This window comes from Daphnia pulex, chromosome 2 (assembly GCF_021134715.1).
Source record: "Daphnia pulex isolate KAP4 chromosome 2, ASM2113471v1".
Taxonomy (NCBI): Eukaryota; Metazoa; Arthropoda; class Branchiopoda; order Diplostraca; family Daphniidae; genus Daphnia; species Daphnia pulex.
In genome coordinates this window covers 5,264,055-5,287,989 of record NC_060018.1, presented here as the reverse complement: position 1 = coordinate 5,287,989, position 23,935 = coordinate 5,264,055, and the positions used below count along the sequence as shown (strand labels likewise).

The 23,935-nt window shown below is 42.3% G+C and overlaps 1 protein-coding gene across 4 annotated transcripts; it reads left to right on the top strand.

The window, feature by feature from the left end:
- The first annotated feature begins 5,636 nt into the window (after positions 1–5,636).
- On the top strand, positions 5,637–19,246 carry LOC124188264 (fibroblast growth factor receptor 4-like). Of its 4 annotated transcripts, none has more exons than XM_046580789.1 (14): positions 5,637–6,096; positions 8,684–8,904; positions 12,754–12,904; positions 12,995–13,404; positions 13,492–13,680; positions 14,322–14,512; positions 15,473–15,611; positions 15,697–15,856; positions 15,930–16,285; positions 16,360–16,578; positions 16,673–16,815; positions 16,895–17,229; positions 17,317–17,422; positions 17,502–19,246. In XM_046580789.1, the coding sequence occupies exons 2-14, from the start codon at positions 8,826–8,828 to the stop codon at positions 17,595–17,597; spliced, it is 2,574 nt and encodes an 857-aa protein (XP_046436745.1). In that variant the 5' UTR covers positions 5,637–6,096; positions 8,684–8,825; the 3' UTR covers positions 17,598–19,246. The 4 variants fall into 4 exon arrangements, with proteins under 4 accessions (XP_046436745.1, XP_046436743.1, XP_046436742.1 ...); XM_046580787.1 differs by lacking the exon at positions 14,322–14,512 and adding an exon at positions 14,826–15,022 and having other exon boundaries at positions 5,663–6,096; XM_046580786.1 differs by lacking the exon at positions 14,322–14,512 and adding an exon at positions 14,826–15,022 and having other exon boundaries at positions 5,663–6,096; positions 16,670–16,815.
- The last annotated feature ends 4,689 nt before the right edge of the window (positions 19,247–23,935 follow it).

Genomic DNA, 23,935 nt, shown 5'->3' with positions numbered 1-23,935 from the left:
CTATGTGTGATCCCGTGTGATCCTATCAACGGTCGAAATCTGTTGAATATTCAAGTGGCGCCTTTTAAAGAAATCTGGGAATTTGATTTAAGCTTATAACATCTGATATGTGTTTATCCCATCGGGAGAGATGATGGAGAACACGCATAAAGAGCGGTCAACTTCACATCACGCGGCAAACCCAGTGCTGCAAACTCGTATTATTATTACATTAATTTTTCTTTAAAAACAAAAAACAAAAAACAAAAAAAAACATTAAATTGTTACGTGTGTTTTCTTTTTTTGTTTGTTTTTTATGGCGTCAAAAAAGTTCTTGCACACAGAATGGCACATTGCCAGTACGTCATGGCTTTACCTCCGTCTGTTGGCCGGCATCCATATTTCAGTTTTTTCTCTTTTTTTCTCCCCTTCGTTCACTCTGTCGTCATTCGATTTACGCACACGTTAGTCGTTTTTTTCTTCCCCATTTTACTCCTTTTCGTTCTGAAATTAGAAATAATGAGATTTTTTTTTTCATCTCTCCATGGTTCTCCCCCTTTTTTTAGCCCAGCTCAAAAAAGGGGAAAATGTCGTTTAAAAATTGGAAAATGGCTCTAGCTCACTAATGAAGACGTGCTCCGGCCGCTGTGACCGTGATCAACAATCAAAGATCGAATTCGTCGTGAACAATAATAATAGTAGTTTAAGGGGGTGACGCATATATTATCTGACTAGGCTATACATGTCGTTGGAGTGCCTATACGTGTGCACTATAAAAAGAACATGATTTATATAGGGGACTTTCAAGATGTCGGGATCACGTTTCTGGTATAGAGATCTATCTGTGCTGCTGGCTAGTATTATTTTTCTGTGTTATACTCAATTGTGGGATGCCCAAGTGGCTGTATCGGATGATGATGGAAGCAAAGCAGGAAAGGAACTGTGGGAAAATGAGAAGCAAAGTCCCTCCATCACGTTTCGTCCAAGGAAAAAATAAAGTTTCTGGGATCATCAAGGAGCTATAGTACATAGCCGGGCAAAAAGGCTATATGGTCTAGTCCCCTTCTCTTGCAAGGAGGAAGTCTTTATATTATGTTGTGCCGTGTTTTGATTCGCCTATCAAGAAGAAGACGGCAGGGACTGGATCCTCATCGGTGCTGGACTTATTTGTCCATCGGATATCTATGAGGGCGGATATACACAATAATGGTTAGTTCGCTGACGTCTAGAACCTTATTCTTATATTCTTAATGTACGGTAGTAGTAGTACATGCATCATGGGGCCTACTATGAGGGATTGTTCTCTTGTTTTCCAACGGGGGGGATGAAAAACGAAGGAATAAGAAAAATAGAAAATCAAAAGAGCTGCGCCGCGATGGCCCGTCTCCTGTTACAGGCGGATACACTCCGCCGTGTAGCCTCCATGCGCTGCGCCGCTCTGTTTTGGCCCAGCTCTCTCTCTTTCGTCGTCGTCGTCGTCCGTTTGTTCAATCTATTCACCAACATGAAGAGGGCGTGTTTCTTTATATCTGTCCGTGTGTGCGCACTACTACTGTGTACACTCCTCTGTCTCCTGGCGAGCCAGCGACCTTTTAAATTCGAGAGCGCCCTATAGAAAAACTGGAGGGGACCGTTGTAATATTAACGTGCAACAGCCTCTTAACGATCCCCACAAAAATGAAATGAAACAAGATCTTCTTCTTCTTCTTCTTCAGGAACCAAGCCAAAGACTTCCTTCCTCTTTTTCTCTCGCCAACAGTTTGCTATTTAGCTTAAGCTCTTCTGTACTCCATATTTTACTTCATCCGGCAGTTCATCCGGACCCCCAAAATCATCCACTGTAGCAGAGCGAAGCTGAGAGTTAGCTAGCAGCTATAGCTAGGGGTGGAATTGTTTGTTTCCTTGGTGAACTTTTGAACCTGGATGGCGGCAATGAGAACATGTTTCCGTTTCTTCTTCATCATCTCCTGATGGAGAGAAAAGGAAAAGCAAAACGATATGATGAGGAGCGTCTGATGTCAGGTCCCCAAGATTTCTCTCCCAGTGCTCCTCTTCCTTCCACGAGTTTAACAGATGAGACTGGGGAATATATCTAGAAACCGGTCCGGCATGTCATAATAATATTTCATAGTCAAACAGGCGCCGTGTGTGCTGGTGTGTGGCGAGTGCGACGCCAGCACCGGCTACCAACCCGCCCAGCGCGTTTCAATTTAATGTCACAGAGCCATTTAATGGTGAAAGAAGAAACTCGAAGAAATAGTATAAGCAAATTGTGTATGTGATATGATGTTTGCGTACAGTCTCAGTATAAACTACTTTATTCAGTTTTGTGAGCTTTTTTGATAACAACCAGAAGCAGTTTTCAGTCCGGCATGATAGCATATGTACATTAAAAATGGGAAAATGATTCATTTCTTATTGTCTCGGCTGACATTAGTCACGATTCTATCAGGCTGGCAGTCAGTTTTCCCAACTGACTTTCTGACTGCTGTTCTGATTTTCTGAGAAATCACCGTGTGCCACTATATAGTCTCTTGTTGTTTGATATGTGTAAAAGGCACTTGGTGTGTGTGTCTGTGTGTGTGTGTCGTCAAACAAGTCGACATGCAAGCCGTTCAGGATTCCCGTCGAGATTCAACCTGTTCTACTTATGCCAGTTAAACATTTGATTGAAAAAAAAAGAAAAGAAAAGAAAAACCAGACGTAATAATAAGAGAAAGGAAGAAAAATAAAAACACTTTAACGGTCGGACACGGTTACACAGCACAAACTAACGAGAAATAAGAAAGAAAAAGAGACTTGGACAATTACAAATCTACTTATCTGGCAGAGGCATGTAAACGGTTGGCGCGGGCGACCTACCTACTTAGCCAACTCTCTCTCTCGTCTCCTCTCACACAGGCCATCAAGTCATGTATACCTGAGAGACCTTCCCAGTCCGGGACAGACGGACCAGCAAACTAATGCGCATCAGCGTGGGGAAGACGATTCTGATAGGCCTATCGAGTAAGAGAAATAAATGGCTGTCCATTTGTCTTCTCTTTTTTGCTTTTTTTTTACCTTTCTCGATAAAGGTGTATGATGGGAATCCTTATAGCGGATGGTATAAGGTACGTACGCATATATGCAGACACTATATGGGTCTAAAAAAAGAAAAAAGACCTCCAAAGACGAAGAAGAAGAAGAAGTTGAGACTGGAGAAAAGACAAAACGGTAGGTGGAGACTCTTTTTCTTTCTTGTTTTGTTACTCTCTGCTGTATAAACTTTGGCATCCCATAATTCCCCATCCGACTCGGCAGACAGGACCGTTCACGTCATTTGCATACGCATCTTTCAAGGAGGAGCACAGGGCATTATGTATACTGTAGAGAGAATTGATGTGTAGGTTTGTTTAAACCTTTTCCCCCCTTATAGTTTCTAGCACTCACTCAATATAGGTAATATCTAGCTACCAAAAAGACTGTGGAATATACCTCTTTTCTCTAGCTCGCTATTGGAATTGCATAGGCAATGAAACGTTGGGGAGAGTAGATGTAACAGGCCAAAGAATTTGATGATGGCCATCTTCTACTCTCTCTCTCTCCCCTTAGTCTATCTACATACTAGAGTGTGTAAATTATATAGCCCCTTTTGTGTCTTGAAAAAGGGAGTGAAAATGATCGATGATGAAAGGTGTGTATCGGACGGGCGCGAAGAAGTCAAAAGAAAGATGAAAGAATTTGAAACAATCATCAAAGGTAATCGCAGGCAACGTCATTAGAGATCATTTTCTTTCAGTTCTTTTTCGTTCCGTGTTTTGTTATTTTTTTTCCTTTTTTTTCATTCTCTCTCGAGATAATTTGATTATTCAAAATGAAAAAAAGAAAAAGAAAAAAAGCTGAAATGAAAATTGAGGGTGTCTTGCGGCGGAATCATCCACCCCGGTCCAGTTTCTCAAGTGGACGAGAGTCTGAGAAATGATTTGAACATCTTGTAAATGTATATCAGAGGTCGTTTGGATGATTTATAATCTCGTGCAATTGAAGAAGAAGAAAAAGAAGAAGAAGAAAGAAAAAAAGAAAGGAAAGAAATGAAAAGAACAAGAAATATTATGTTAATTAAGCGAACTGGAAGAGAAAAGAAAGGCCACCAGAAAAGGTAACAGATCGAGATTGATCCATGACATTGATTAGAGGGGGATGTAGCGGACGTCTCCTTTGATTAATGAAGTTTCAATTTGAAATAGTTTATCTTTTCTCACACAGTTTTAACGGTGATGAATTTACCGAAAGATTCGATCTAAGAGATCAAATCTTCTCAAATAATAATTGAAGGGGCAGATTTGGTAATGCAACGACGTAACAGTTTAGTTTTCTCTTTCTTTTTTCTTTTTCTTTTTTTTTTTTTTAAAAAGAACAAAGAAAACTGTCCTTACGTTGACCTTCATTTACATGAAAATGTTGCCTCGTGCGCATTTACCCTTTCTAAGCTTTTAGCATTTTCCTAAAATTTTTCTATCGTATTTTTGGCCTCACGTATTTAATATTTACCTTTTTTTGGGTTGTAACAAAAGATTTTGGGGAGGTTTTGGGGTTATCGCATTTATCTTTTTTTTTCAAGCCCCCCCCCCCCCCCCTTCAAGTCTGGGTCACTCTACCTCTACTAGAGAGTTGACTGCTATATCTACCCGAACTCTGCTGATTGTCGAGTTTTTGTTTATTAAAGTCGAGAAAAACTGACCGACTTGGCCCGCGACTTGGCTGTTTCAGTTGTCAAGGGGCTGCCCGTAATATCCTCTCTCGAAAACGTTGTTGTTCTAGCGTATACACCAGCGTACCAGTTCGTTCAACACACGCAGATAACATACACTAACATGTCTTATCTTCAATATTTTTGTTCTTTATGCCGCTCTTATTTACTATTGTGATCCTATACGATCGTACAGAGAGCTATAGATAAAACCCCAGTATAAGTCTCTCTCTCTCGCCATGATGATAACAAAACAAGCCTAGGTACGGTTAGTTACTAAAACGACGTGACAGTTTGTAGGGATATAACGTTCAAAGTTCATTTTGATTATACCATCACGATAGCTTCTCAAAGATCTCGGGTTGTTTGGATGTACTAGATGCAGTTCTACTTTTTATGATTTGTTTGTTTGCTTGGCTGCTGCTGCCGGGAGAAACAATTGAAACGAACCGCTACAGGTCGAAACGACTTGCACGAAACTAAAGAGAAGTGATTACACACAACAGTGGAGAAAGAGAAAGAAAGTCACTTCCTTTTTGTTTTATATATGGTGCGACGCTCGACGAGGAAACGCCGAGGACATTCTTCTTGTTTTACTCCAGACTGTCTGGAAATAGAATTGGTTGCCTATTTCTTCCTTTTTTCTTTTTCTTTCTAGGAGCCCTGCAGATGATATTCGCCTATAGGTGGCTCTGTGCTTTGATCATTTCTCTACAAATTGAATTCAGCAACCAATGGCGGAATCAAAAATAAAACACAATCGAATCGAATCAAACATTTTAAGTGTTTCCATCAAATGGTGAATATCAATATCTAAATATAGGTAGAGAGAGCAAGGAAGCAATATGATTGGTTGATCGCCAAGGAAAGGGGGGGTGGGAGACAGGGGTTTCCGCCAGAGGGCCATGATGAGCCCCAGCATCTTGTCTCGTGGTAAAGCCGTAAAGGCGAGAGTTGGTTCAGTCTGCGTCGAGATCGCGTACAGTACGGCCACACATCGATTCCGTCTCTCTTCACATTTTTTCCCACCGTCTTCTATCTTTAGATTGACAAATAGAAAACATTTGGAAAAAAAGACGAGTAGAAGAAAATTAAAAAAGTTCCATGTGTGTGTGAATTGACCCCCTTTTTTTCGTGCGTGGCAAGTTTTGAGAAGTTGTGTGTGTGTGACGAGTTGGTCGACATTGTAAGTGAACGTGTTGAGAGACATCAGCAGACAGAAAAAGTGTTTGGGAAATATTGGAAGAACCTGCTGACCTTATTGTTACTTTCCATTTTCGTACGGATATTTCTTTTTTTGAACCTCCGAGACTTGCAAATCCTCGCGGCGACAAGAGAAGTTGACTCTGCATCATCAAATGACGACTGTCCGTGATCAAGCACATCAGGTGAGATTTATTCTATTCGCTTTCTAGTGGATGTAGCAATCCGGGAGCGTGAGAAACTACGTCAGTCTTTTATTTTTATTTTCCCGTTTGTGATGATTGTCGGGGAGGTTCGCAACATTGGCTGAATAGGTCACATGTAGAAAAAAAAAGATTGAACGTTTGTGGAATGTCATCATTAAAAGTCATTCGTCATCTCTCGGCAAAAAGGCTTTTTGTGTGTATCATGATTACAGGGGCTCTGGCTAGTCGAGACCCTATTGTTGTCGCCATCTTGAAGGAGTCGTATTGAATGTAGTTTTGTGCCGTTTCATTTCGATAGTCGCATTTTATTTTTCTCTTGGTCACATGCCGGGAAATGCAATTCGAGTCTACACACACACACACACCCCAGCGCGAATCCGTTTCGGTTTTCCTGTTGTTTTGTCGGTAAAATTTTCTGGGTCGACCGAGCGTAACACGAGTCTTTTTTTATTATTGGTTCAATAAGAAGAGCCCACCAATTTTCCCGTTTAAAAAATATATATAGATTTTTTTTTTATTCTGTCGGTATCTATATGGGTTTTGACCCATTGTCCAGTCGGAGATTGTTGGCCTCCCGATTTTGTGGTTCAATGGCGCCATATAGTTCGACCCCCACGGCCCCCATATCAACCCCCACCTCCCATCTCAAGAAAACCGTTTTTAGCTTTTTCTTTTAGGCCTTAACTTGTAGTGTGGGTAGAGGAGGGGATGAGCAAAAGTTTGAAAATGAGAAACACTTGTTGTAAAAAAAAAGAAAAGAAAAAGAAATTTGTTGTTTGAAACAAAAATTTTGGGGGGGGCATAATGAATCGTGTGCGCAGTTTTGAAAGAGAAAAAGTTAATCCCCCCTCGGTCGAAATTGTAGAGTTGATTGGATTTTCAACAGGAGAGAAAACAAAAGCGAAAAGAAAAAGATGAAAAGCTAAACCCTTGGCGAAAAGGGCACCTGTCCATCCGTCTGACACGAGCCATGCGTCTCATTTGCATAGGATTTGGATTTATAACTAGCATCGGCCGTCAGGTAGGACAACAATCAAAAACTCCAGCCGAGCGTTATTTATTTATTTTTAATTTTTTCCTTTTGGCTCGTTGTGCAAGTGAACGTTTCTACTTCCATTTTTCTGACGGTTGGATAGATATCAAGGGCAATTGCTTCAAGTTTTTGATAGAAGACAAGAAGGTAAAAAATGAAATAAGAGGGCCTTGTAGTTTTATCCCGAGCTCGACATCCATCATGTTATTTTTTTGTTTCACTTGACTCGCTAGTTTTATTCATATGCGCAACATTCTCCTGTTATCACGTCATTTTCTATTGCAATCGCGCATTGCCAAACAGTTTTATTCCAAAGTTGAGGATTTGTCGGTTGATTCTTTTTCTAATTTTGTTGTGGTAAATGGGGTGTTGGGGGGGGGGGAGAGAAAAGAAGTGCCGATTTTCTCTTGTTTTACGACGACCATCTTTTTCTTTTGAAGAAAAATACAAGTCGGTCAAGATGAGAAGAAGAAAAGAAGAGGGCGGGCGATTTGAAATGATTGGGTAGGAGGGAAGAAGAAGAAGAAGAGAAACTATAACCTCAGTGGGGTTGTATATGAGAGGCACCTTTGACCTGACCGGCCATCGGTCTTCTTCTTCTTGTACTTCAATCTTATTTCTTTTGCTTTTTAACTTTCCGAGAGCTGAAGATGTGTCTGACTTTCTCAAGTCTCCTCCCCCGCCCTGCCCCTGCTATTATTTCCAATCGACACCCAAATATGATTATGACTATGATTATCAATTTCTGTTTTTCTTCCTTTTCAACTCTTGAGCAAAAGAAGAAATTGTTATAATTTCGTTTCTTTTGTTTTTACAGTCTTTTGCCTACCCTGTGATTTCTATTCCTAGTTTTTCCTCTTTTTCCCCATGGCGTAACCCGACACGAAGCGGAGAATCTGCTGGCACTTGTCCGTGTTTGTCTAAAAATACATTCGGGGATCATCCCATCTTCCTCATATTTTTTTTGTTAAAAAACAGAAAAAAAAGTCCCTTAAAAATATGAGAAATAGAGATTGATCTCGTCCTTGTGACCAAAAAAAGATGCTGGACTTTTTGATACGCCGCGGTGCAATCAACTTTCGATTGCATATAGCCGGCCTCGTCTTTCCGACACGTTAGATGGTGTGGGGCACGCGCTCTCGAATTTGCTTGTGTGTCTCTTTTGTTCATTTTCACCGTCAAAAGAAAAATCTCTGACCAGAAAAACCCCTTTAGTTTTATTGCTGTTAAAAAGAAAATGGGCCTACCAGTGCAGAGACTTTTTTGGCTGCGGTAAAGTACCGAGGGGTGGGGCGTCTAGCCACTGATTTATTTATAGGGGTCAGGTGGATCTCCTTACCTGTTGGAAATGGTAAGAGTCTGGGGGCCCCCCTGATTTTCTGACCTGTACCTTTTTTCTTTTTCGGGTTCCATCCAGTCGCGGCATTGTACATTTAAAGCATTTCATCTTTATACGTAGACTCTGTGTGTGTGTATATAGAAAACGTATTTTTGATTTTAAAAATAATATAAATTGTGTGCTTCCCCCCGCAGATGTTTTGATTGGAGGCAGCGCGTCGCGCCCTTTTGGATTTTTTCCTTTTATCTTTTCATCCCGACTTGTTTTGCTGCTGCTTCTTCCACCCCTTGGATTTCTGATTGCCCCTGAAGAAGGCCGCGCCGTACCCAAAAGAAGATGGACCGGATACTCTTGTTGTCTGCCTTGATCCTGTTTGCCGCCTCAGTCAATCGCGCCGCACCGACACAGCAGCGACGTAAGTTTTCTTCAACTTGATTATTGTTCTTATTTTGATGTGAAACATCCTGACTTGATTCCTGCGGAAATTGAGTGTATTTGGTTGACAGTTTGACGTGTCTTTCCTATTTTCAAGCCTGAATGAGCAATTAGCCGGTGTCAATCAAGTGGGTTCTTTTCCCAATCGTCTTCAAGGGCCCCGACTGTTTGCTGCGGTAGAAAGTGGCGAGGGGATTTTGTTTGCGAGGGAAATGATCGATTCCGACGCTGTCTGACATGCGGAATAGCCCAGCAGAACGGAAATAATGAGGGACTGTGGCCGAGGAGCGTGTTGCACGAAGGCGTTATCGCCATTTGCCAACGTCTTGCAGAGGAGGAATGTTTTTGATTGATTCTCATCAAAGAGAAAACGGACGCCAACAATAGAAAAGAAATGAAGAAAGAAACGAGAGAAATGACTAGGATGATGATGATGATGATTCTGGCGGGTGACGCCCCGTCACGGACGGCTGGTCCGGCTGAGGGACAACAAGCGTATAATTCCACAGTGCCACTGTTGCATGGGATTGGATTTTTGGGGTTCTCGAATCTGAATGGCCGAGTCCGTCTGTTTTGATCCTTCCACCTTGTGTCTCCTATCAAATTGTAATCGCCAGGGATTCATCGGAATGTTTGCTGGGCGCTAGGAGATGTCATACGGCCGTCGCCATGTTTTGAACAACTCGTATATAAAAAAAACAGCGGGACGTCGGGAATGTATTCGAAAGAAAAACTTGATCGTAACCTAGTCGTTATTCAAATAGCCAAAAAATCTTTTTTCTTGCCTTTCACGATTGTACTGTGTGTGTGTGTGTTGGTGGGTCTGGATGTTTGTTGTTGTTGGGATTTTTTTCCCCCTTTTTTTTCTTCTTTCGGCTTGACATGTGAAATGTCTGCGCTCCTCTCTCTTTCTCTTTGCTGGATGGAAATCAAAATATGAGAGATGGGTGAAGTATGTGTCGCCCAGGGGCCATCTAGTGATCAAAAACTTTGATCCACCTAGTTTAAACCGGCCCCTAGTCTAGTCGAGAGAGAGAAGAAAAGAAATAATAGCAACAACTAACCAATCGAGAGAGAAAAAACCGCATTCTTAAGTATAGGGTTAGCAGTGGAGAGAGAAAAATGGCAACGGGAACCTGTGGGTGCTGTAAAAGAAGAAAAAATAAAGTTTCCCGTTTCCCTACAGCAGCAGCAGGCTCCACCAGCAGGTCTGAAATGTTTCCCAGAGGGCGCTGATGGACGCCATTAAATATAGACGCGCCGAGGGTTTCGGATGAGGGGAGAATATGTGGAGACACTGGGTGCTTTGGCTTTTTGTGCGCTAATGAGTTGCAGGCGGAGCTCGACTACTCCATCGCGAGGTTTGTTGCACTTGGACAGCAGCAAAAGTGGGGGAGAGAGAGAAAACGAGCAAAAGGAGATAGAAATGATGAATAATAAAAAGCCACCACTGGAAAAGATTCTAATTCAATTACCGGCTGCTGGGTGTATCTTCTTCTCTGAATTTCTCTGGTGATTCATTACCAGCAGACTTTGGCTGGCAGCCATTTCGCTCGTTTAGGCAGTTGATGGCGATTTAAAGGGACCAGCGTCCGCCTCATTCTGGAACATATTACTATAAAACGGCGACGTTTGATGGTCAAAAAGAAGGATCCTCTCCACTAAAATAGGAAAATAATAAACAACAGCAGGAACTCTTGAAGGCAGCAGCGGAGATTTCGCCAAGAGTTGACATCTTTTTGGATCCGTGTGTTTTGAAAAATTCATTTTACTGCCAAGTAAATGTCGGTATCGGTCGTAAAAAAATAGAAAACCACCGTCTTTTTTTTTATTTTGATAGGATCCGGTACTGTGTCACTCGACGTTATCCCCAAAACTTTGGTGACATCTAAATGTTTTGTGTGTTTTTCGTCTGCATATTTTAATAAAAGAAATAGGAATGACGAATGTAAAAGCGTTTTTGAGAAAGTACCAGGATGCGCGTTTGTCTTTTGCCGATAGATATTTTTCTTTTTATCCTTGACGGCACGAAAATGTCGTGATGGATCACGAGTATGGATAGGCTATTTTTCATCGGAATAAATATTGCGACTCTCTCTGACTTGTCCTGTTCTATCGATTCACGATGCGGATCACTTTACTCGAAGTTGCGCGATGTTTAAGTGTCGACCTACTTTCTCGACCTGACTCTTGAACGCGCGTGATCAGGTGCAGGTTTTGCACTCTGAAGGTTTTGCCGCTTTCGTCTTATCTCGACTGGCGGAAAGCTGGAGCCCCCCGAAGAAATAAAACAAAAAATTCCTGCAGGAGAAACAGACAGCAAAAAGAAAATATTGAAAACTCAAAACAAAAATGTATAGCGAAAGTATATAAATATCTTGGCGAACGATGCTGGCATTTGCTCGGTCGTCTTTCTTCTGGCGTCGGACGCCAGAAGGTCGGGATCACACGGGGACGTTTGAGGGTTTTGTCTTGTTCCACGATTGAGCTATTTAGATGACGGGGCAGATTCGCTTGCTACTCTCTTCCTTAATATATACTTAACTTGCATCAGAGGGTTGACGGGATTGAGTCGCCGTTCCAGCAAAGACATTTCAAGGACCCCATCGCACAATCATTTCGAAAAGTAAAGAAATATCTGATTTTGCATGACAAATTTCGTGTTTAATTTATTCATTTTTAGATTTTTCGGGGTTTTTCTTGTCTGACGTACCGTCATGGTTGGATTTTTTGTTGTTGTTGGCTGCCGTGCCGGTCGAGGTGTCTTTCTAATTTGCTGGAAATGGCTCCCAGGTGTCAGTCGTGTGTGCACTGTGCGGTGTTGCATACACACACACACACACATATGCCCATTTGAATAAATCCTCTTGTTAGATTCTCTTTTCTTTTGTTATCGAGTTCCCTCGAATCCTTTCCTAGCCGCCCAAGTCACGTGATTCAGCAAAGCTCTTGGCTCCTCTTCCTTTCTGACGGCTATGACGCCATCACAATTTTAAAATCTTTTCTTCTTCTTTTTTAAATTTACCGAGTCTTCTTTTCTTGTTATTTATTTGGGGATGATGTAATGAAAATCTTTCTCTTACCTGCTAACTGCGGTCGGGCCGATAGAAGAGGAGCCCCATCGGTTGAAATTGACCATTGTCTATTCTTTTTTTTCCATTCCTTTCGGGCTTCCCTACCTTTCGTGTGCTATCTCTTCTATTGTCTCTTGTGAGAAGAGAAAAGAAACTCTTTTTATTTTTAAATTTACAACACCCTTTTTTCTTTTTCTTTTTCCGTGTTTAACCTCTGGTTAAGAAATGCTGATGATTTTTTCTCTTGTTTGGGGGGGGGGGAAATTGACAGAATGGGGGGCTCATTCTTTCCCACAGAATAAGACAGACCACAACGTTGATTGGTTGCCCCGGAATCCCTCCTTAAAACATGATGAGCAAAATACCGAGACTTGGTCGAATACTTGGAATTGACATACTGTTTGAGAAACTCTTATTAGTCGGTCTTTCTGCAACAAAAAGGGAAGATCAAAAGAATCATTTTTAATCTCTCTCCCCCAGTCTCCCCACCTCGACATGACAAGGCTTTGTGCTCGGAAATTGTTAAATAATAAGAGTCTCGAATTACCTATTATGAAAGGTAATAAGGTGGGCGCGCGAGGTTAACCGCTTTTCTTCATTGTGTTACTACCAGCCTCTTTTCTTTCTATTGTGTGGATTTTCTATCCGGCTCAACGGCCGCTCGATGGTTATAACAAAAAGTTTTGTGTGTGTGTTGAATTCCAAAAATTTCATTTTGTGTTTTTGTTGTCTTTTTCTTTTTTGCCGACTCGCAGATGAAGAAGTGGAAGTCTACGAAGGAGACACGGTCAAGTACGATTGTCCGTCTGGACTAACTCAACTGGCTGGCCATGGTGTCGAATGGTACCACAACGACGTCCGAGTGGATCCCCGCCAGCACTCACGCATTCGATATGCCAAAAAGAAGTACGTCCATTTGAATTTCTTATCGACAAAAGAAAAAGGAGACATTTTTAAAAAGAAAATTGCTAAAATTGGTATTTTTATTTCTTCCAGGAATTCAATCACCATAACATTCGTCGAGTCTAGCGATGGAGGAGCCTGGTCTATCCGCCCCAAAAGCGTCCGATTGATGGATCCAGCTCCTAAAATGACCCCTTGGTGTAACTTCACCGTCATCGTCAAGATGGACGATGATGATGTCGATGCCACAGCCGCCGAAGAGTTGCAGAGCGACCAGGCCGATGACGACTACCATCCGCACTTGTTTAGCACGCCATCGCTTCATCCCGAAGAGGAAGAAAGTGATTTCCCAATGGCTGACGACGACGTCTCGGGTTCCACCACTTTGGCCGCTGACGGTAAGCCTCAGTCTCCGAGTTTCATCCGCATCAAGAAAATGGAAGCCTTCATGTCTCAAGTGAAGCCTGCCGGATCCACCGTCACTTACAAGTGCCCAGCTGATGGTATGTGTTATATTGGCTCGTTTGCCTTCAAATATATTCACGTTCCTCGAGTTTCACGTCGACCTCTTGTGTGCCCTCCCGCAACAGGATACCCCAAACCGGAGATAGTGTGGACGAAGGACGGCGGTCCGATCAAACGCCACCTGGGCTCGGCCAAGTTGCAAAAATGGTCGCTGGAGCTGGAGGAGGCCACCACCTACGATTCGGGAAACTACACTTGCACCGTGTCCAACTCGCACGGCTCCGTCTCGTTTACTTTCAAACTTCTCATTCAAGGTAAATTGTGTTTTTATCAAATTGTTTATTGCTTGATATACACACAGCTGGTGGCGGTAGGGGGAAAAGGTTAACTATCTTGTATATGCAGAGGGGGGAAGGGACGGGTTTTACCATACAAATGTGTTTTAATGCCATAATACGTTGTGTCGTTTTGGGCGGAAGGTGAGTCTACTAACAGCTGTGCACGTAACATTGGGGCCGGTCGCATGTGCAAAGGCCGTTCTTAACACTAACCGCATTGGCTTTGGAGCTTCGTGATGGTACCGACGGCATTGTTGGAACTTGTTCAATTATTCAATTATTTCCTGGGAGTTGGTGGTTGGTTGTCCATTTTCCAACAGCAAAGCAAAAAATTTCCTGCCTCAACCCACGTGAGAATAAATCACGCTCTCTAGACAATCAACCAACCCTTTCCTCGTACGATGATGGCGTTACTTTTTTTTTTAAATAATAAACAACCACCGCCTCGTTTGCAAGTTGACGAATCAATAACGCCCGTCACGAAGAGCATGATGAAAAAAAAAAGAACACGATAGTTTTTTTTTCCTCTCCCTACACTTGATATGTGTTTGAGCCTGGTTGCATGGAATGACTTGACTGATGCATGTTTTTCTCGGTATTTTGCCGTGCGTGCGCAGAACGTTTCCCGCATAAGCCGCTCATCATGGAAATGCACAATTCGACGGTGTCGATTGGCGGGACGGTGTCATTTGAATGCCGCGTCATTTCCGACTTGACACCGTACGTCCAGTGGTACAGGCACTTCACGGACGACAACGGCTCCTTCGTCAACGACACGACAGGCACTCCTATCGGCAATGCTCTGCAGGTGAGTTTCCCATTTCATAATAGCCTGCGACTTAGCGCATGTTAAGAATGTGTGACAAACGAAAAGAAGCGGCGCAAAAAGTGTGTCACGTGAGTGCGGTCACTAGCAGGAATTTTATTTGATTTTAAAAAGCGGCTTCTCGACACGTTTTCGATTTAAAAACTCGAAAGGTAGGCTTTTTATTGGCTCTGGGATTCTCTTAATTTATCGGTGATGACGAAGCTGTCTAGATGAAAATGTTTTGTGTCACGCCCCTCGCTCCCAAACCACTTGACAAATGCTAAAAATCGACCCATTCGTCCCGCCACCTCAGAACGCTTCCATCACAAGCCGGTGATTAGCGACGAGCTGAAGAATACAACGGCCAAGGAAGGCGAAATAGTCACGCTGGTGTGCCGCGTCACGTCGGAATTGCATCCTCATTTCATCTGGATTAAACACTACCAAGTGAATGGCTCCTGGGAAGACGAGGAAAAGAAGCCTTATTACCGGCGCATCTACCCAACTCAGGTTTCCATCCGCACGACAATCGCAACGCCTTGCGGAATGCCCCCGCCTGCCTCTCCTCTCTTCCTTCTCTTTGCTTCTCCTCCATTCAGGGAACTGTAAAAGAAAATTCTCAACGAATTCCATTTGCTCGTCTTTTTGGAATCAAGAATTAGTTTCCCAATCGAAATTCTCGGTCCTATTTTGATTTATTTAGACGCTCTTCAAAGCGTTGCTCGAATCCACCGTTAGGTGTCTCTTGGTCCTTGCATCCACTAACATTCCCTTCCAACAACAACAAAAAAGAGGAGACAAATGCACGGCGACTCCTTTTACAAACATTTAAAAAAAAACAGCATGTGGAAATGAAATGAAAGATTGCACGTTTTACTTTTTAATTTGCACGACTTGGCACGTCATGCCATTGTGAGAAATTTGTTTTCTAAAAATAATTTCATTTTTGAACAAACACAGTTGGATGAAGACGGCGAGGTAAATAACGATCATCAAGTGCTGCGACTAGAGAACGTGACTAAAGAGGATGCCGGATGGTACACGTGCATGGCCGGCAACAGTTTGGGCATGTCATACCGCAGCGCTTGGCTCACTGTCGGTAAGTGGCGAAACGATTTTTCGGGGTTGACTGATGATGGTTAGAGGCCCCTCCAATTATAATATTTGCTTTTTCTTATTCGCAGTGGACCCAGAAGAGGAATCACCGTCCATCGATCATTTATTGGAAGGAGGTCTCCATCATCTACAAGATCAGAAAGTAGTGATTATCTTGGCTTCCGTCCTCGGCTCAATCGTGCTGGCCTTTGTCGTTCTCTTTGCCATTGCTTTCCGCAAAAGATACAGGTACTATTAAATTGCCATTTCTTTTTCTGACCTGGTTTTCCTAACGAATGTTTTATTTTATTATCTGGGGCAGTCGTCAAAAACGCAACAAGTTCATGGCCCTGGAAACAGCTCACTGCATTGCGCCCTGTACCAAAAAAGTGATTATTGAGCAACGTTCGGCCGTCAATGGCGTTGGTGGGGGAATTCACGAGCCGCTGCTCTTTCCCGTCATCAAAATCGAGAAGCATCGTTCAAGGCTGGGCACGGACATTGGATCCGTTTCTGAATACGAATTACCTCTGGATACGCGATGGGAATTTCCGCGCCAAGACCTGCAATTGGGAAAATCGCTGGGCGAAGGAGCTTTCGGCCATGTGGTTCAGGCTCAGGCCAACGGAATTATTGAAAAGAACTCTGTCTCGACTGTCGCTGTCAAAATGCTCAAAGGCAAGTTTGATTTGTGATTGCTCTGCCGGACAATTCCGTCATGTTTCTCCCTTTTTTTTGTTCTTTGACAACAGAAGGCCACACGGACACGGAATTGATGGATCTCGTCTCCGAAATGGAGATGATGAAGATGATCGGTACACACGTCAATATTCTCAATCTGCTCGGTTGCTGCACTCAGGATGGTCCGCTATACGTCATCGTGGAATTTGCTCCGCACGGCAATTTGCGTGACTTTTTACGCCAACATCGCCCCAGTTCTGGATATGAGCGCGCCATTGGACAACTAGGATGTACGATCCACTTTTGATTTGTTTTATTACCCTCTTCAGTTGAAAAAAAAAAAAGACGTTAGACTGATGATATTTTATGGTTCTCGTTTAGTAGGGAAGCTTGGTAATACGTCATACGAACACCCGATTGAGTTTAACAGCACTGGTCGAATGGGTCAGGACACTCTGACGCACAAAGATCTCATCTCGTTCGCTTACCAAGTGGCCCGTGGAATGGATTACCTTGAATCGAAAAAGGTATGATCTCTTGTCGCTGATGCTGTTTGGCAACTAAAATCATAACTAATTGCTGTGTTTCCCATGGATGTTTTTGCAGTGTATTCACCGCGACTTAGCCGCCAGGAACGTGTTGGTCAGCGAAGATTGCGTCCTGAAGATTGCCGATTTTGGTTTGGCCCGCGACGTGCACATGCACGAGTATTATCGCAAGACGACTGATGGCCGCCTGCCTGTCAAGTGGATGGCGCCAGAAGCTTTGTTTCAGCGCGTCTACACAAGCCAGTCGGACGTCTGGTCTTTCGGCATTCTCCTCTGGGAGATTATGACCCTGGGCGGCACGCCTTATCCGTCTGTACCCAATATCGAGCGACTCTTCCAGCTCTTGCGCGACGGCCATCGCATGGAGAAGCCAGTATCTTGCTCACTTGAAGTGTAAGTTCTGAAATTGTTGTCTTGTTTTCCTCTTTTGGGAGCTTTTGCACAAAATGCTAACTTCCTTTTCCGTTTGAATCAATGTAGGTATTTGCTGATGCGTGAATGCTGGCAATACAATCCCATGGAGCGGCCCACTTTCAGCGAATTGGTTGAAGATTTAGAAAGAATCTTGAAACTCACTTCAAATGAGGTACGTTTCCCCCCTCATTTAGCTTTTTGGCGGACACAGAAAATTAAACGATTTCGTCTATTTCTTTTGATAATTTCAGGAATATTTGGAGTTGGGTTTTGAATCTCCCGAGACACCGCCCAGCAGTCGCGAAAATTCAGATTGTCGAACGCAGTTTGTCGTCTCGACGGTCTGATTACCCTTTCTTCCTTCCTTCTAAAAGAAATCTGCCTTCCCTTTCCAACTTTCTTTTGCTTGGCCTATTCCGCCACCGTCTTCTCCAGCCTTTTTCTGCCGATTAGGGCGGTCTATGGATGAGACTCCCTGAACTCCGACGCCAAATGAGAAGGAGGAAGCAAAGAAGAGGAAGAAGAGAACGCCAACATCGATATAAAAAAATGCTGAGAAACGGCGTGACCACCTATGACCTGCAGAAATTTTACTGATGTTACCACCATCAGGTTGAGCACTCACTCGACTGTCTGCGATCAAATCAATTTCCGGCGTACTACGCCCCCTAACCTTCAAGGAGCACAGCTTCACTTAAAAGTGCGTCGCGTTCTACGGATGTGCGCCTACCAACTTAGTAAAAAATAACGTTCCAAGTTGGGCGTGCCATGTGGAAACGTGCCTTGCATGATGAACAAAAGTTGCAAATCGAAAAGGCTCGAGTGGTTTAGTCTCAGGAAAGGAAGAAAGAAGATGGGAAAGGTTAAAAACGAAGAAAGGAAAAATAAAAGAGTAATTTTTGTGCTGACCAACTGCTTGCTGGATTCAAAGTTTTGCCCGGATTCGACGAGAACCATCTAGCGTCCAGTCTATTCTCTACCCAATTTCCAAACAAATTTGGAAGAAGATGGAAATGAAAAAAAAAAAGAATTCTCTCTCGTGCCTTCTCAATACGCAATTAATGTGTATGTGGTGATCCCGTTCTCAAATCGCGCGCGGTGGACACGCATTCATTCAGTGCGTTGATTTTAGTTGTTTGATTTTGTTTTTTCCCCATTTTTTTTTGCAACTCCTAGTCACACGTTTGTTCATTTATGAGAGCCTGATTGATTCAAGAAATGGGAGGAAAAAAAACCGCATTCGAGTCAGCATTCGTTCGATGTCTGAACTTGGGCTTTCTGTTGCATCAACATACATTACATAAACATAGAAATTTCGATTGTCAATTGAATCATCATTTTATATTATACATAAAAACTCTGGCCTCGAAAAAGGTCCGTCGACCGTTTATTCTTGTGTGCCTTCTGTTTGTTTATTTTTCAATGTCATGTACAGTTTTCGTCTGTTTGTATATGTAGAAGACCCAGTCGTATCCCCTGTTTCTGGTGATTCCTCTCTCTCTTCAGCTGGCCACTTTGTCTCTTTCTTGCCCCTTGAAAACAAACGACAAAAAAGAAGAAGAAAGGGAAACGTGTGAATAACATTTATCAAAAAAAGATACTTTAATAATTCGATTATCCAACATTATCCAATCAAGTCGCACGTTTGCCTGTTTGCCTAAAGCTGGAATACCCAATATTCAATTAAAAAATAACTAAGAAATAACAAAACTCATTTTTCTCCTTATTTTTCTCCGCTGTATCGTTTTCCATTTGTGTGTCGATTCCATCGCCATATGCCCAACATCTATTTCGTCAATTAACTTATTATGCCCCACACATAATCCCATTTCCCCCGTTTTTTCTTTGGTTTATCTGTGTTTGCGTTTGTTTCTTCTTCTCGGTTGATCCACATGTTTTTCTTCCGACACATATGTGCGGACAATCGTCCAATTCGCCAACATTACAAAGAAATACAATTACAAATTTACTTCTCTGCAGAGAATCAGAAAAGAAACGCTTGTTTTGTCATGTACTGGTCTTGGGTAAGAATACATAAGATGTCCCATTTGGTGGGACGGTGTAACAGTAGGTTACAGCTTAATATTATTAAATTACGTTACATCAATACTCTATTATATCTAGTTACGTGCTGTACCGGTACAGTATTTTCTCAACGGAATACTTCATTACTACTGGGATGACGCAAAGTTTTTTGGGGGAGAAACTTGAGGCGATTAAATGTTATGTAGTATAAAAATGATGCAATAACGTAGCTATAACGCTTAATTGCTTTCAATGTTCTTTTTGTGTAGTTTCTTATTATATTATTTTTGTGGGTTGGGTTACATTTTATTGCTACACTTTGGGACGGGGATTTATTAAGAACATCCTGGGCTTTTCAAAGTGTCAAGGTTTCCGCCCTTTCTTATTTTTCTTTCTTTTTTTTGACGTTTCCTAACCCTTCCCCTTTTTATTGCATCACCAAATGTGCAATATCCACCCAACAGAATGAAATTGAACCGTAGCATCAGTTTGACTCGTGGTTGAGTGAGTGCAGGTACGTTTCTCTACGGCTTGTAACTTTTTTTATGGGAATTTGAAATTACCTGTGCCAACTGTACGTAAATTATGGTGTTAATATCGGCGGCTAGTTAACTCTGGTGCTGTATATCATTGGCGTGAGTGTTTAAATGACCGTGTGAACCGGGTAAACTATACGATGTGTCAAAGTTGTGTGTGACGGCGTGCCGGGTTTGAATTTCGCGGACAACTATTAGACCTGGATCGATTTCGTTTTCGGTAAGTCACCATTAATTTAATTATTTATATGAGCCGGTGTTTGCTTTTCGATCCGTTCTTCCGGAAAAACCCCCCGCCTCAAAATTGAATCGGTTTACAAGATCGTTTACGTGGGCTGCGTGCGTCAGATCGATAAATTCTTTCCACTTGCAAAAATAGCCTTTTTTTTCTAGGTCGGCCTTTTCTTTTTCTTTTATTGTGTGCCCCCGTAAATGTAGTTATTTAATTGTATTTTAAAATTTATTCGTATTTCACATTTCCCAATAATCTGAAATAGAAACGATCTGTCTCGCCATTGACGTTCAATCCTTTTACCCCGATTTTTTTTGTTTGTTTTCTTTCTATTTTGTTGTGTGAAGTTATTGCAAAGGAGGGGAGGATTGGGGATATGCGCGGATGTCGGGAAATATGGCCCATGTGTTTATTGTGCCGGATCCGTTCATCCGGTAGCGAACCAAGTGTATGAAGGAAGGAAGAAAGAAAAGATGGTTGAAGTAGTCTACTACCAGAAACTAGAAAGAGTGCGAGAATCTTTTTTCCCCTTTTCAACTCTCGTGGATAGTGTATGAAAAGTAAACACTTAATATCCTTTCGTACTCTGGCGGATTGAAATAAAGTAGTGGAATAATAATAATAAAAAGGGAGAATGAATACGAAAGTGGGCAAATCCTTCTTCTTCGACGGTTGGATTTAGTTTGCCGATAACTTTCCCAGCACCCAAAAAAAAATCCCAGTTTCACTCTCCCACTTTACTGTGTTGTCATATTCAGCCAACGAGGCTCTTTTGATATTAAATTGCAAATATCCTCTTTTGCTGTATATGCTGACCGAAAAATAGAGAGAACCGGCTGTGCGATAAGTTTTATTTCGATGTATAGACGGGGTAGGAATAAGGCACCGGAAGGGGATGCCATCAGTCTTGTCCACTCTGACCGTTCCAACGACTCGCAGAGAGCAGCAACAATAACAAACAATAGCGAAGAAAAACCATTATTTTCCAAAGCCGTCCATCTACAATTTCTCCAAGTGGAATCGTTGCGTGTAACTTTCAACCGCTGAACAATTTAGGATTAAATTTTTTTTTCGCATTTGGCTTCTGCGGAATATTATTTTGCGTCAGTGAAAATATAAAAGTTGTGAAATGTGGGGTATTATGAAATCCTTTAGCGGTTAAGAACCGACCAATCTCTTTGAAGTGGAGGTCTCGTTAAGCTCGTTGTTTTTGTTTTGCTATTTTTGATTTTTTTGGTGGGGTGGTAAATCTAATTTGTTGCTGACGAAGAGGACGTCACCGACGTCGCCAAGTGGACAAAGTGGCGTCTTTCGGCGTCGTTGCGTGTCCGTTTGCTTCGACCTAATGCAACAAAAACACACAAAATTGTCAAGTAGAAATAGCAAGAGAGAGAGAAAAGTGAAGTGAGGAAAGGAAACAAGTGGCGTGGGGAGTGTGTGGGAAAAGGAAAACAATCCCACCCGAAAAAAGAAAAATTCTACGCTTTTTGTTTTGTTGTGGTCTGTGGTTTCTTTTGCTTCCATTGGTTGCGCATTGGACGCCTTTTTCGATTGACTTTCACTTCATCTCACTCGCTCGACGACGCTCCTTATTTTCCCTCACTTTTCCCATTGCGCCGCTCTGCCTTTTATTGAGTCAACGTGAGATATATAATGGTGGATATCGATTGCTGCCCGCCCGCCCCTCCCCACTACTCTCTCTCTCTTCCGTGAGTTTCAACAAAGGCTTTTGTGTTTTGGCTCTGCGAAAAGACGCTGGCGCAACGCTTCGTCTCGTTCTCCTTGTTTTTAGAGACTCACGCCGAGCGATATTGGATTTGATCGCCTCCAACTCGCTCTTGACAATAACGCCAGATCTTTATTATTATCAGATAATAAACGGTGCGCGGGCGAAAAATTTGATTGATTATTTTTGTTTGGTTTTCAACGGGGGCGTCTTTATTGTTTTTAGCAAGATGTCAATATAAAAGTAGGAGTCAGACTGCAGCGTGCGAAATTTTTTCGACTTCAAAAGATGACATCATCCTGCTCAAGGAGTTGAAATATTTGTCTTCCATGGCAGCGCAAGAAGCATCTACGACTTGATAATAACCCAGTTTGACTTGTAGAAATTTTGTGAAAAGTTTTAGCAATAGGTTTCCACGAATTGGATGTTTCTGTGCGGGAAATTGCACTCGCTGCAAGTACTTTTTACGGGTGTTGGCAGAAGTATCGTTTCCTTTGTGGTTGAAATCAAATAAAGTTGGCAAGTGTTGCACAATGCTTGTTCTACTTCCAATGTAAAGGCACTTTTGCGGAACTTATGTGAGTATACACTCACTTCTATTGGATAAAACAACGTAGATTTTATGAATAATTCTTGAAGCATAAGAAATTCACGGTGTTAACTTCCTAGCGAGTCGTGAGGCCAACCACGTACAATAAATTTGGCACTCCTGTTGCGTGTAGCATGAATTTGTTAATGGATTAAAACATTTCCCCTCCTAACCTTGACGTTGGACGCAATTAAATTGAATTCGAAATATTAGAGTTAGGAATACGACTATTGTGTTATTTCTTTGTATTTGTAGCCAAAAGAAATAATCCTCAAGTCTAATCGAGTGAAATCAAATGAAATCCTTCCTTCCCGTTTTCGATTTCCGAATCGTACCCTCCGACCTCTTAATGCCAACATAATGGTATATAAGAAACAATGGCCGCAGAGCTATAGGCAACTTAACCTCACCTCATTCACTCTGGCAGAATCAGATAATGTTGTCCTGATGAAGGCATTTGGCGTGAGAGAGGTGGATTTGGCATGGTGGCTGGATGGATTCAGTTGCATTTGAAGGAAATGAGGCGGAATGAGAGGCCGGGAGTTCTGACTCGCCATAGACGATAGATTCCGCCCCTGTCCTTTTGGAGAAGGAAAAGTTCGTCCAGCTATAAATAAACACACACCACAATAAAGTCTCAAGAGAAAACAAAAGATGGTAAAGAAAAGCCACCGAATCAAAGAGGAAATTGGATCTCCCACTGATGAAGTGGTGACGATACACGATGAGTTAAGAAGCGAACGATTATTGCGTGATACCGACAAGAACATAATCATTCCCAGAGCGATAACAGACTGGCTGTTGAGATCTTATTTCTACATCTCCTTCGTGTCCTTGTCAACATGCTCCTTTCATTTACGAGAGCAGATGAAAACGATCCTAGTTCCCATAGTGTGCATGCACATTTGCTCTGTATAGAACAAAGATGGTCGGAATCAGGAACGAGCCCTGCTGGCCTCCTCTGCACGTTCTGTTTCTACACATTTATCGATTAGGTGCGGGGGCGCGCGTGTCTCCCGCTCGCTCCCGGAGAAAAAGAAAAAAGGCCGCCGTCTTTTTCTGTCGTCTCTAAATTGGATGGGCCTATTCGCTGTGCCCCGAGATGGACGGCAAAAAAGAGAAGGGCACGCGCCTCGTCTTTTTTGCTTCACGAAGAAAAAGAACCTTAGGGTATTTCTCAATGGATTCCCGAGTTGTCGTCCTTTTTTTTTTCTTTTTCTCCTTCGTCTTTTTCCTTTTTTTTCTTCTTCCTCTCCACTGAGATGAACAGAATCTGCTTGCAGGTCTACAAGTGTAGGTCCCTTAGATTGGCCTTTTTTTTTAAAGAAAAAAGAGAAAAAAGGCCTGAAATTGATCGTATTTCCTTTTTTGTTTGGGTTCTGGGAATAAATCAACTCGCGTGTTTCACGCAATCACCGAAACCGACGTTCAGGCGTGTTGAGATTCAATTCCTTATTTTTCCTTAGGCCTATAAATAACGTGCTATAAGAAACCTGGCGGATTCTAATTGTACATTCTTTGTGTCGTAATGTTTCCGACGATTTGACAGGGTTAGATAACAAATAGCGAGAAATAGG